General features: G+C 42.0%; 1 protein-coding gene across 2 annotated transcripts in view; it reads right to left on the bottom strand.

Moving 5' to 3' along the window:
- The window catches only part of BDH2 (3-hydroxybutyrate dehydrogenase 2), a 36,746-nt gene extending 24,459 nt beyond the window's left edge, over positions 1 to 12,287 (bottom strand). For both annotated transcript variants that reach the window (XM_089680530.1, XM_089680531.1), the window contains exons 1-4: positions 12,183 to 12,287; positions 6,196 to 6,272; positions 3,199 to 3,277; positions 2,397 to 2,493 (exon numbers count right to left, since the gene is read on the bottom strand). In XM_089680530.1, coding sequence (XP_089536656.1) covers positions 2,397 to 2,493; positions 3,199 to 3,277; positions 6,196 to 6,267 — 248 coding nt within the window. In that variant the 5' untranslated portion in view covers positions 6,268 to 6,272; positions 12,183 to 12,287. The remainder of the gene's footprint in view (positions 1 to 2,396; positions 2,494 to 3,198; positions 3,278 to 6,195; positions 6,273 to 12,182) is intronic.
- Between the last annotated feature and the right edge of the window lie 404 nt (positions 12,288 to 12,691).

Raw genomic sequence — 12,691 nt, 5'->3', positions numbered from 1 at the left:
AAAGCTCAGAATATCTTCATTTGAGTCTAAAACTTCTGCATGGAATCAACCAAATTTGTCATTACCTCCCTTCACCAGGGAGACTTTCTGGCTTCTGTGGATATCAAGGAAGCTTCTTCATGTCCCCATCTTTCCAACATATCAACCATTTTTAGGCTTGGTTTTGGGGTCTCTATACGACAACTTTGAAACCCTGCCCTTCAGCCCTTCATCTGCATGTCATCTGAGCACAAGGTTGTACCAAGCCTGGTGGTTGAGAAATCCAGCTCTGGAGTCAGAGAAGTTCTTATTTCCAAATCTTTTGAAAAAAAACTCACAATGGATGCCGCGCTGTAGGGCTGGAGAGATTTCCTGGGTATGCCGCTGCAGGGGACTTGGGCATTGCAGAAGTTTCATGTCCAGATCAACATCCTGGAATTTTGGATGGTTTGTTGTTTCTGGAGCATTGAATTACCCTAATGGAGGATTAGCCAATGCAGATTCAGTCAGATGAAGCCACAGCAGTGGAGTACATAAATCATCAGAAAGAAAATATACCACAGCCAAAAAGGTAGATCGGATTCTGTCCAGGGCAGAACTTTACCTTTAAACCTTGCTATCCAGGGGATGTTCAATATGGATCCTGGCCTTCAGATTCATCAAGAAACTGGAGGTTTTTTTCCCCAGGTACATGAATCCTCTAGTGGAAGCAGCGTATGCTCTGGTCTATTTCCTTCCCTGCTTCCTCATTTGCTTTGCAGGAAAGGGATGGAGGGCATTCGGTTGATCCTCATTACTCTGTACGTAGCCAGGCAGATGTGGTACACTGACCAGGCAAGACCGTTGGCAGACACTCCATGGGCTCTCTCAGGTCCTCAGGATCTTCTGCCCCAAGGACCAGTTTGCTATCCTGTTACATAGTCACTGGTTTTAACATGGCTGTTGAAGCCCAGGTTCTGGTGGACAGGGACATCTCTGAGCCTGTGATTGCAAGGTATGTCGTTGAAAGGCATATATCTCTTGGTGTGAGTCTCTGGGCATTCACTAAAAGGAGTTTCTCTGTGGGACAGATCCTCTCCTTTCTGCAGCTAATGTTGGCTACACACTGTCTTTTTTTTTTTTTTTGTTCAACCCAGCGGGTTGAAAAAAAAAAAAAAAAAAAAATCCCAACTGAAGAGCTTGAGAGGACTTCGGTATATTAACTAACTAACCAATGTTAGTACAGCAATCTCCCCACTGACCTATTTTGTGCTGACAGGGGGACTTCCAACCTGGTGAACAGGTTGGCTGCCAGCACTGATCAGATCTGATTGGATGCTGGTTTGGACAGGTGGGCATACACAGGGGCTAAATGTTGGCCAGTTTCTATTGCCCTGCCCAATGCCAACCGATATTTGACCCATGTGTACAGGGCTTAAGTCTGGAACATTTTTTGGCTCGCATCACTATAAAGGATCAGGTATTTGCCCTTTTTTCTGTTACAGACACCATTGGCTTTTCACTCTTTACGCCTGTTGCACAGGCAATCTCCCATGTAGCTTCCACCGTCCTTTCACCTATGATTCCATGGGCTCGGAATACGGCTCTCTCTGGCTTTAGTAATCACTGTTTGACACCTTGCAAAGATCAGTAGAGAGAGGGATGTCTCTAATGGGTTAAAACAGCGGCCTTATCCAACTGGGAACAGTTTCTAGTTTGATGGGAACGAGGTGGTGTTCCTTCTTGTCTAAAGTAGGTTCAGCCTTTCACATCAAGCAGGACATGGTTTCTTCTTCCCTCGGCTGGTTTAGGTTCACCCCCTTGCCTGTCATGGCCCAATCGGTATTAAGCAGCGGTTTACCAAATCTTTAAGACGTCACCTGGTCTTCTATTCATATGTTCTACCTGGTGGATGTTTCAGCCTCATCTGATGTTAGCTTTGGATTTAAGGTCCATCAGGTGGCTTTTTCAGCTGCAAGCAGTCCCCAGTTTTTCTGTTTTTTCCTTGGGCCTGTTAATAATTGTTTGCGGTGTTGCTCACTCCTCAGATGGACTGTTTTTAAATGTCCTTAAGGTCAAAGAATTCCTGTATCCCTCAGTGAAAGAAAAATGAAATTGTATGTTTGTACTTTGCATAAAATCCATTTGTGGATGACCCTTGAGGTTCCACACCACCACCTGTGTTTATGATAATACTCTCGCTTATACACATTGAGAGACAAAGAAAAAATATCAGACTTTACTATGAAAAAACAAAAAAATCTGTGTAAAAGTAACTTCAGCAGTAAGGCAGTGGGAAAAATACAGCTGTTTTCGTATAATACATGTTTAGAAGGGTGGCATAGAAAGCTTTTGGCCACAGACAAGACAGTAGTGACGATACTGACACCAGACATAAGACAATTAAGGCTCGTTGTTAAGTGAAGACTGTTACTTACCCAGCTACATTAAAAAGAACATCAATTCTATCAATTCCATGAGATAATTTTTCAATTTGGTCCTTTTTAGTTACATCCAGCACTCGTGTTTCTATGCCTAAAGAAACATCAAAGTAATCATATACCGTCATTCCATATGTCATGTTTCCCAATTTTCTTCTCACCATTGACTCAACCCATCTGAGGCTAGATAGGACCTGAGCTGTAAACCTTGCTTAGTACCAATGAGTAGGTCCTCTCACATTGATACTGTGCTTCCAGGGCAGTGCCATAAGGCTCTTCAAGCACACAAGGGTTTTTACTGCTTCCTATGCTATTCAAAACTAAACAAAAAGTTTTGGTTATATATACTTTGATTAACTTTATCCATCTGTGCATTTACTTTAATTAGAAAAACTATGAAGTGAAGAACTGCACACATGTAAAGGCACCCTAAAATGCATTTCAACATTATAATAACATTGTTACAAAATTTTGTCATTTTCAGTTATAAAAATTGTATGGACCCGTCCACACCATCCCATTGCGCAATGCACATTTTATGATTTGACGCATTGCAGTACCATTGATTCTGAATGGCATCCAACGCACCTTGCCAATGGATGTGTGTTGCAGCACAGCTCAATGCGTGGCAATGCACAAGCGCGTGTTGTGGCGCACTGCAACAAATGCTGAAAATTTTGATTCATTGACCAGCTCATTCAACTGAATGGGCTGCCTCAATGCAACACACCTGCATTTAACATACCCTGGCAGACCAGGCAGGTGTGAATGGGTTCAAAAACCATGAACAGAAAGTAACCTTTGTATGAGTCCAGCTCCTTCAGTTTCTCTCCATTGACATCAGTTGCAATCACCTTTGCTCCTTCTTTAGCAAATGCCTTAAAACAGACAAAAAAATAAATACATTAATTCATGCAGCTATCACATTTTTGCTTCATATTTTCTAAACTTTAAATTTCAAGCCATAAGGATAAAGTAACCCTAATTTTCTATGCATTGTGTTTCTTTTCACCATTAATCATACTCGTAAATTAGTCTCAAAATGAGCAATAAATATGGCCTAATGTTTAGCATTAGAGTTAAGAAAAAACTTCTCTCGCTCTGGCAAACAATACATGAAGTAGTCAGGAAAAAAAAAAAAAAAAGGAGTGTGTTGAGCCGGCTTTGGCCTTGATAACAGATGCTATGCAGCCTGTCCAGTGCTGAAGAATGGATGTTACCTTCTATGGTGCTAGGTACATATTCTGCACCATTCCTGGGTGTAGAATATACTAATTCTATTTTCTAATTTCTAGAATTCTAATTTAGTCAGCAGGAACACAAGTCTGGTGCATTTCACACTATGGCTTGTCTATCGACCATACAGCACTGACATATGTATTAAAGCCTACACATTTGTGCTCCCTGTACTCAGGAAAAATTGCAGAAAAAAATTAAACGTTACATGTAAAAACGGACTAAAACTGCATTTTTCAATATCTTGACCTTTTTTCAGCTCACAATAAAAAAAAAAATAGGACTGGTAATTTATTCAAACTCTGTACTTATTAAAAGCCTTATATGTCTCTACAACAATGTAAAAATTATATAGTAAGCAAAATAGTGACAGATATTGTGAGGTTAATCGATGCATGATGAAGCTACTAAATTATGTCTTTTTAAAATGCCTGCAAATGCTGATGAAATACTGATGATCCTGCCTGAAATGCAGCCAGATCCTAACTTCCTGCAGTGGGATGACAACACTGCCACTGCTACACTTAAATCCCAAGCCACGGTAGCCATGGTATTGATTTTCCTCTGCTGGACAGCATATCCCTCTCCTCTCCATAATGTCTCTTTGTTTACACTCTCAGCACTCCTCCCCTCCTGTAGCAGCTGCTTGATATTTCTTCCCCTCCTGCTATTTCAGTTCAACAGTGGCAGTGTTGTCAGTCTATTACAGCACGTTTGGCTCTGACTGCGCTTCTGGCAAGAGTATAAGGTAGTTTTTTTTATATTTGCAGCATTTTAAAAGAGAGATATATCAAAATCAAAATATCAAAATTTGTGTGTATTGAAGAGCTGTGCTGAATGTTTTTTTTTTTTTTTAATTTTGAACACGGGTACAGTACACTTTAAATAAATATATGTATGTAAGAACAGATACAGTGGGGCAAAAAAGTATTTAGTCAGCCACCAATTGTGCAAGTTCATCCCACTTAAAAAGATGAGAGAGGCCTGTAATTGGCATCATAGGTAGACCTCAACTATGAGAGACAAAATGAGAAAAAAAATCCAGACAATCACATTGGCTGATTTGGAAAGAATTTATTTGCAAATTATGGTGGAAAATAAGTATTTGGTCAATATCAAAAGTTCATCTCAATACTTTGTTATATATCCTTTGTTGGCAATGACAGAGGTCAAACGTTTCCTGTAAGTCTTCACAAGGTTGGCACAGACTGTTGCTGGTATGTTGGCCCATTCCTCCATGCAGATCTCCTCTAAAACAGTGATGTTTTGGGGCTGTCGCTGGGCAACACGGACTTTCAACTCCCTCCAAAGGTTTTCTATGGGGTTGAGATCTGGAGACTGGCTAGGCCACTCCAGGACCTTGAAATGCTTCTGACGAAGCCACTCCTTCGTTGCCCGGGCGGTATGTTTGGGATCATTGTCATGTTGGAAGACCCAGCCACGTTTCATCTTCAATGCCCTTGCTGATGGAAGGAGGTTTGCACTCAAAATCTCATGATACATGGCCATATTCATTCTGTCCTGTACATGGATCAGTCGTCCTGGTCCCTTTGCGGAGAAACAGCCCCAAAGCATGATGGTGCCACCCCCATGCTTCACAGTAGGTATGGTGTTCTTTGGATGCAACTCAGCATTCTCTCTCCTCCAAACACGACAAGTTGTGTTTCTACCAAACAGTTCTATTTTGGTTTCATCTGACCATATGAAATTCTCCCAATCCTCTTCTGGATCATCCAAATGCTCTCTAGCAAACTTCAGACGGGCCCGGACATGTACTGGCTTAAGCAGGGGGACACGTCTGGCACTGCAGGATCTGAGTCCCTGATGGCATAGTGTGTTACTGCTGGTAGCCTTTGTTACGTTGGTCCCAGCTCTCTGCAGGTCATTTACTAGGTCCCCCCATGTGGTCCTGGGATTTTTGCTCACCGTTCTTGTGATCATTTTGACCCCACGGGGTGAGATCTTGCGTGGAGCCCCAGATCGAGGGAGATTATCAGTGGTGTTGTATGTCTTCCATTTTCTAATTATTGCTCCCACAGTTGATTTGTTCACACCAAGCTGCTTGCCTATTGCAGATTCAGTCTTCCCAGCCTGGTACAGGTCTACAATTTTGTTTCTGGTGTCCTTCAACAGCTCTTTGGTCTTCACCATAGTGGAGTTTGGAGTGTGACTGTTTGAGGTTGTGGACAGGTGTCTTTTATACTGATAACAAGTTCAAACAGGTGCCATTGATACAGGTAATGAGTGCAGGACAGAGGAGCCTCTTAAAGAAGAAGGTACAGGTCTGTGAGAGCCAGAAATCTTGCTTGTTTGTAGGTGACTAAATCCCACCATAATTTGCAAATAAATTCTTTCCAAGTCAGCCAATGTGATTGTCTGGATTTTGTTTCTCATTTTGTCTCTCATAGTTGAGGTCTACCTATGATGCCATTTACAGGCCTCTCTCATCTTTTTAAGTGGGAGAACTTGCACAATTGGTGGCTGACTAAATACTTTTTTGCCCCACTGTAATCCAATGTAGAGCAAAGCGAGGAAAACACATTATAATATTCAGACTTACAATGGCAGCAGCCTTGCCAATACCCTGTGCTGCTGCTGACAACACAATGACTTTCCCATCTAGACGCCCCATTATGCCTAAAAGAAAGTAGAAAAGTTAGCCACCTTGAATCTACACATCAGAACTTAGAAAGATGTAACATAGTTATTCACACAAGAAAAAAAAAACACAAGTTCATTGCTTTCAGCCAAGAAAAAAAATCACTAAATACATTGAAAACGTACAAATATAGCACTCTAAACTCACAATTGCTCCAGAAGATGGCAAAGAAACATATTAAGCATTAAATGTATCTAAACTGATACAGCAGGGGAAACAATTTCTGAGGCATGGGTCAGCAACCCGTCAATCACAGGAAGATGACATGTAGAATGCATGCCTGCCGTGCCAACCCTCAGTCTGAAGTGCTTCTTCTCCATAAACAGAGTGCAGCAGAAAAGTGACATGCGTTTGTCCCAGCTGCCCCTCCTTTCTCATCCATCTCAGGTGCTTGTATGTGACATCACATGGGATGGATGAGAGAGGGGGGGTCAATGTAGAGCAACATGCCAGAACAGATATTTCAATGTCTTGCTGCCACATCCCTGTGACAAACTGCATATAGGGGGAAAGCGCAGTCATCCCTACAAACTGCTGACCCTCTTGCGCTGCTCTACAAACTGTTGACCCCCCATACTCTGTCCTATAAACTGCTAACCCCTGTACACTGCTCTGCAAACCACCTACCCCCTGTACACTGCTCTGTACCCTACCCTGCAAACCCCTGTACTTTGCCATACAAATTGCTGACCCCTGTACACTGCTCTACAAACTACTGACCCCTGTACTCTGCCCTACAAAGTGCTTACCTATGAACTCTCCCATACACACTACTGATCCCTGTACACTGGCTTATGTACTACTGACACTGACCAGAGCTCAACCCATCTAACCAAGCTAGAGCTCAAGCTAGCCATTCAGGACAAAAATCAGACCAGACAGCCAGGCCTGAAACTAGTCAAGCTAATTAGCCTGCAGTACCAGTTCTTCTGCCTTCATGATGGTCCCCTGCATCTGTCTCATGGGGGGTGAACAATTACTCTCCAGACAGGAAAAAATTGTGAAATTAACTTCTTAGAAAGAGCGCAAAACTAACATATCAATAACTCAGTAGTAAATCATATATAATAATAACCCATCATAACAATCGTAACAATATACATCAAATACAAGATAAAGTGTTATCACAAAACATATAGTTGAAACTTGTGCATGAATGAAAAAACAGAGTTAGTCTTAACGGTAACTTATTTTCTAGGAGTCTTTCAGGACCACCTGTGAGACATTGAGCTCCTCCTTCCTGGACAGGAAATACATTGGCCCACACTCTTAAGAGGTGGTCCTCCAGATCTCCTCTTTAGCATTCGCAAGAACCACGGGAAGATGCTGGAAGACAAAACACAAACACATAATAACGCAACTCAACAATTGGAGAAAAAAAAAAGGATGGTAAATCCAGCTGTCCTGGAAGACTTCTAGAAAATGAGTTACTAGTAAGCCTAACTCTGGTTTTCTCCTTTCGTCTTCCAGGACAGCCTGTGAGACGATGGGCAAGAAACTTACCCCCTAGGGCAGGACCACTGCCTGGAGGACTTTTTGTCCAAACGCCTACTCTTTACTTGATAGCAGGTCAAAGCAATAATGCTTCACAAACTTGGAATAGCTGGATAAGTAGCTGCCTTGCAACTATCCTCTGGCGTGGCACTGGCTCACTCCGCCCAAAATGCTGACAAGGCTCTGGTCGAATGTGCATTAACAAAGGGCGGTGGAATCTTAGCTAAACTATATGCCTCTCAGGGTTCCCCTGCTGACAGCTGAAGTGTAAATAAGTCCTGGCAATTGGAACTGTCAAAAAAAAAAGAAAAAAGAAGAAGAAGCCTGACAATGTTTCGCAACAACATTGCTCAGACTAGGAGGGATAAAAAGAAACATTGTTTCATATTGTATCTTTCTGTTTATTCATCTACAGATCAAAGGGATGAACTTTGATCTGCAGATAAAGTCAGTCAAAAGCAACCTGTCAAGTAAAAAAAAGTTTTTTGTTTTTTTTTTAAATGTACCTCTGTTTAACCCCTTATTAACCATTAATTTACTCGAATCAGCCCTAATTAACTCCTCCTTCTCTATTTAAATATTGATTTTCCTGCTAATTGTTTTTGTTAATTTCTATTTTATAAACTATTAATCATTTATTTTCTTTGTTCATTAATATTTTTTACACCTTTAACATACATTTACATGTTTCACTTTGAAAAAAATGTTAAAAAATTAAATTAATTTCATTTGTAAATAACTTTTTAATGCTTTGTACCACAATCTTAAGTTTAGTGTCATTTTAAACAGGTCAAATCACAGAATAAAATTCACACTTTTTATGTGCATTAACACTATATATTTTTAAACAAACACTGCTCAAAAAAAGAAAAAAAAAAGTGTGTTTATTTAAAGTTTTGTTACATTTAAATTGTTTAACCGACTCCCGTCCGCCATATAGTCCAATGACGGAAGCAAGGCGGTTCTCTCGTTCGTTCTAGGAGGACGTCACATGACGTCCTCCCATTCTCACCGCGCATGCGCGGCTCCGGGAGCGCACAGCGCGGCGACTGACGGTGCGCTGTGTCCCTCGGACACAGCGGATCAACGATCCATGGAAAGAGCAGAAAATGGCGGCTCGGTCAGGTGATCAGCTGTGTCCGATCACAGCTGATCGCATGTGAACAGGGAAATGCCGGTTATCGGCATTTCTCTCCTCACGAGCTGTCACGCTGGCAGAACGTGAGGAGAGGAGAGCCAGTAATCGACATTCCTCAGAGGGAACATGTGCACTGATGATCAGTGTAGCCCCAGCAGTGCCACCTGTCAGTGTCCATCAGTGCCAGCTCTCAGTGCTCATCCATGCCACCTGCCAGTGCCTACCAGTGCACATCAATGCCACATATCAGTGCCCATCTGAGCTGCCTTTCATTGTCACCCATCAGTGCCACCTATTAGTGCTGCCTATCAGTGCCACCTATCAGTGTGCATCAGTGCCGCCTATCAGTGCTGCCTAACAGTGCCAGTCAGTGCCGCCTATCAGTGCCGCCTTTCAGTGCCACCTACCAGTGCCCATCAGTGCCACCTATCAGTGTCCATCAGTGCAGCCTATCAGTGCCCATCAGTGCAGCCTCATTAGCGCACATCAGTGAAGGAGAAAAATCACTTATTTACAAAATTTTTAACAAAAACTAAGAAAAAATGTTTTTTTCCCAACATTTTCAGTGGTTTTTGGTTTAAGAAAAAAATAAAAAACCCAGAGGTGATTAAATACCACCGAAATAAAGCTCTGTCACAAAAAAAAAAAATTTCATATGGGTACAGTGTTGTATGACCACGCAATTGTCATTCAAAGTGTGACAACACTGAAAGCTGGAAATTGGCCTGGGCAGGAAGGGGGTATAAGTGCCCTGTAGACTAGTGGTTAAGGGTTGTGAAAAAAATATTGTTGCAGGACAATATTCACAAAAAGAAAACTTTGTCCTTAAAAAACAATACGCATCACATTGTTATCTTAAGTAACGACAAAGTTATCACCTAATAAACAGGTCCATAACAGAAATGTAAAAATTGCTCTGGTCCATAAGGGATGAACAGATGTGAGAGCTGAAGTGGTTAAGGAGCGGGGCCACTGTGTCCTTAACAACTGATCACTCATTCAGCTGTCAGCGAGTTTCCCCAGCTGAAGTGTAAACAAAACCATTGCAGGCAGGTATCGGTAATTGGTATTGATACTCATACTCACTGTAAGAAAATGGTATCAGTGCATCCCTAGTTATAAAGTGACTTTTGAAATATACTGATTGCACTTCATTCTGATGAATGTACCTCTGATGAAGTCATGTGGTGTGTGACGATACGCGTGGGGAGATGTCAGGTGACGTCAGCGCTCCTACATCGTTCCGACAGGCAGGGTCTTGCTCCCCATTGTTTGATTTTGATCGCTGTTTAATGCGTTTTTAACACTATTATCATGTAAGTTCATATGCTTTAATAAATATATGCCCTTTAAAGAAGCCGACTTCATTATGGTCTACTTTGTGGTTATCAAGCTTTATCCAGAGTTGACTGTACTGAACCAGGTGCCATTTGTGAAGGTTCAAAGGTGATCCATAAGGGGAAGAGTGCACAGAGGAGCAAGTTATGTGTTACCCCCACTAATAGGGGAGATGCTTTGTTTGACCTGTGTCCACATACAAGTCCATGCGAGAAGGTGACAGTCCATCTGGAAGTCTATGTGCATTGTGGTGATTCACATGTATTGAAGATTTACAGCACTGGGATTTTGGGTGCAATCACTAGCAGGAAGATTTTTCACTTAAATGCAATTCTTCAAAAAAAATCCATTTTCAAAATCCAATTTTTTTTTATGTTTTATCATCTTTTGGAACGATCAGTCATGTTTTTGTTTGTATATTTACATGTATTGATCTATGCTATCAGCGCGACACTTTCATTTGTTTTAATCTGTTTTTTATATTTACACACATAACACGTGTTTGCACCAGCTCATCTATTATTATTCTCATTATTTGGCAGCGCACGATTCTCTTTTGTCTTTATAGTTCAAGGGAATAGCCTTATGATGACATCGCCTAGGCGGTTGGACAGAAAGTGCTGCATACACAGATAAAAATAAGGTATTCAGACATAAAGGAAAAATATATTATTATCCATTTAGGAATACACTGTGGGTGGGCATGTAGATGAAAGCAACTTTTAAAAATGGGTGGAACTCTGCTTTAAGATTTTGCTGTGTTAATCTGATACTTAACCTCTTCACGCCGACGGAACGCAAATATGCGGCCTTTCAGCGGCTGGGCCTTGACGCCTAGCGGCCGCTTATTTGCATGCCATTTGTAAACAAACATGTGCTGAGAGCTCCCAGCTTGTGTCGGTGTCCCACAGAAAGGTCTCAATCTCTCCTTGTAATCGGGACCTTTCCGATCATGTGACAGCCAATCACGACAGTCACATGACCTTAAACCCCGCCTCCTGGGGGTCAGAAACCCCTTAAAGTGCCAGCGTGAAGGGGCTAAAGAATAACTAACGGCAAAAACCTTTTTTTGCTTTTAGTTAGTGGGGAAGCATTAGAACCCCTGTCAGTTTTTATTGCTGTCTGTGCCCCCATTAAGGAGATTCATCCTGTTTGCCATTATCATTAACAGTGAAAGAAAATTCCAAATTTTGGGTTGCCCCCGAAAAGTAAGGCTGGCCATACACTATACAATTTTCTGTCCAATTTCATTTAGATTTACCTTCAACTGTGTAGTGCAAGGGTCTGCCTAATTGGATACAATGGAAAGTGTTGTTTAGGTTTGACCTCACATTATATGGTTTTTGGTAAATCTAAAGAAAAAAAATCTCAAGAAAATTGTATAATGTATGGCCAGCCTTAGAGAGGGGAAAATCTCCCAATGGAGACCCTAGTTCTGGTGACCTGGTGGGTCCCCAACAAATTCCCTTGATTTGCAGGAATTTCTCTCACTTCCTGTTTGGCTCTGGGGCAGGAAGTGAAGGGAAATCTTCACAATGGGATACAGATGGTGAAAAAAAATCTAAGAGGAGTTATAACCCTCCCTTGCTCTATCCAAAATGAAAAACAATGCCTATAGTTCTACTTTAAGATGTTAGTCTAGGGAGTAATCGAAATAATAAACAGCAAACAAGAAACACTGACCAGCTATCACAATCAATTAGGATTCTGCATCAGGAGTCTCTTTTTCTTTCTATTTCTCCTAATGCCCACTGCTCTTCATTCCCTTTAACACCTATTGCAGGGAATGCATGTGCTGGTTGGGCTGTTGTTACCCATACAATACAGCATTTCCTGTGGCTACAGTTTAGGATTGTAAAGCAGCACTGCAATCCACACGCTGGTGTATAATAGTACTTTGAGAAATGACAGCACATACCTCCAGCAGCTTTCCACCGATATGGCTACGATCTTTGGACTGACAACAGTCAGGTGACGTAGAGGAAGTAAGAGTGCAGTGTGCTAGGAACAGGCAGGCTATGAGGGCTCATAGAGCGTGCTGCCACCCGCTGTTTAATATTGGGTATTGTACATTTCTATTTCAGCCATTGGCTTTCATATGTACTTTGATTGCAAGGTAAGTTAAAGCGAAGTTTCAGCTGAAAAAAAAAAGTCAGCAGCTACATAAACTGTAGTTGCTGACATTTAAAATACAGACACTTACCTGTCCCTCGGTCCAGCAGTGTCCTTCCCACCGCTGGTTTCACCGGCTGTCTTCTCTCTCTGGCTCCGGCATCTTCAGTGTAGGCACCCAGCTGGGACAGCTTGCGGCTTCACATCCAGGTGCTCACTGTGCATGCAGGAGTAGTGCTGTGCCTTGTGAATGGCCCCGTAGTCTTCTGGGACCTGTCACGTGGAGGGGGGGAGGACGACTTCCACTTCCGACTG

Source organism: Staurois parvus, unplaced genomic scaffold (genome assembly GCF_062004578.1).
Source record: "Staurois parvus isolate SC_StPar_1 unplaced genomic scaffold, SC_StPar_1.0 ptg000244l, whole genome shotgun sequence".
Lineage (NCBI taxonomy): Eukaryota > Metazoa > Chordata > Amphibia > Anura > Ranidae > Staurois > Staurois parvus.
The sequence above is the reverse complement of the archived record's forward strand: the minus strand, read 5'-3'. Positions and strand labels throughout refer to the sequence as shown.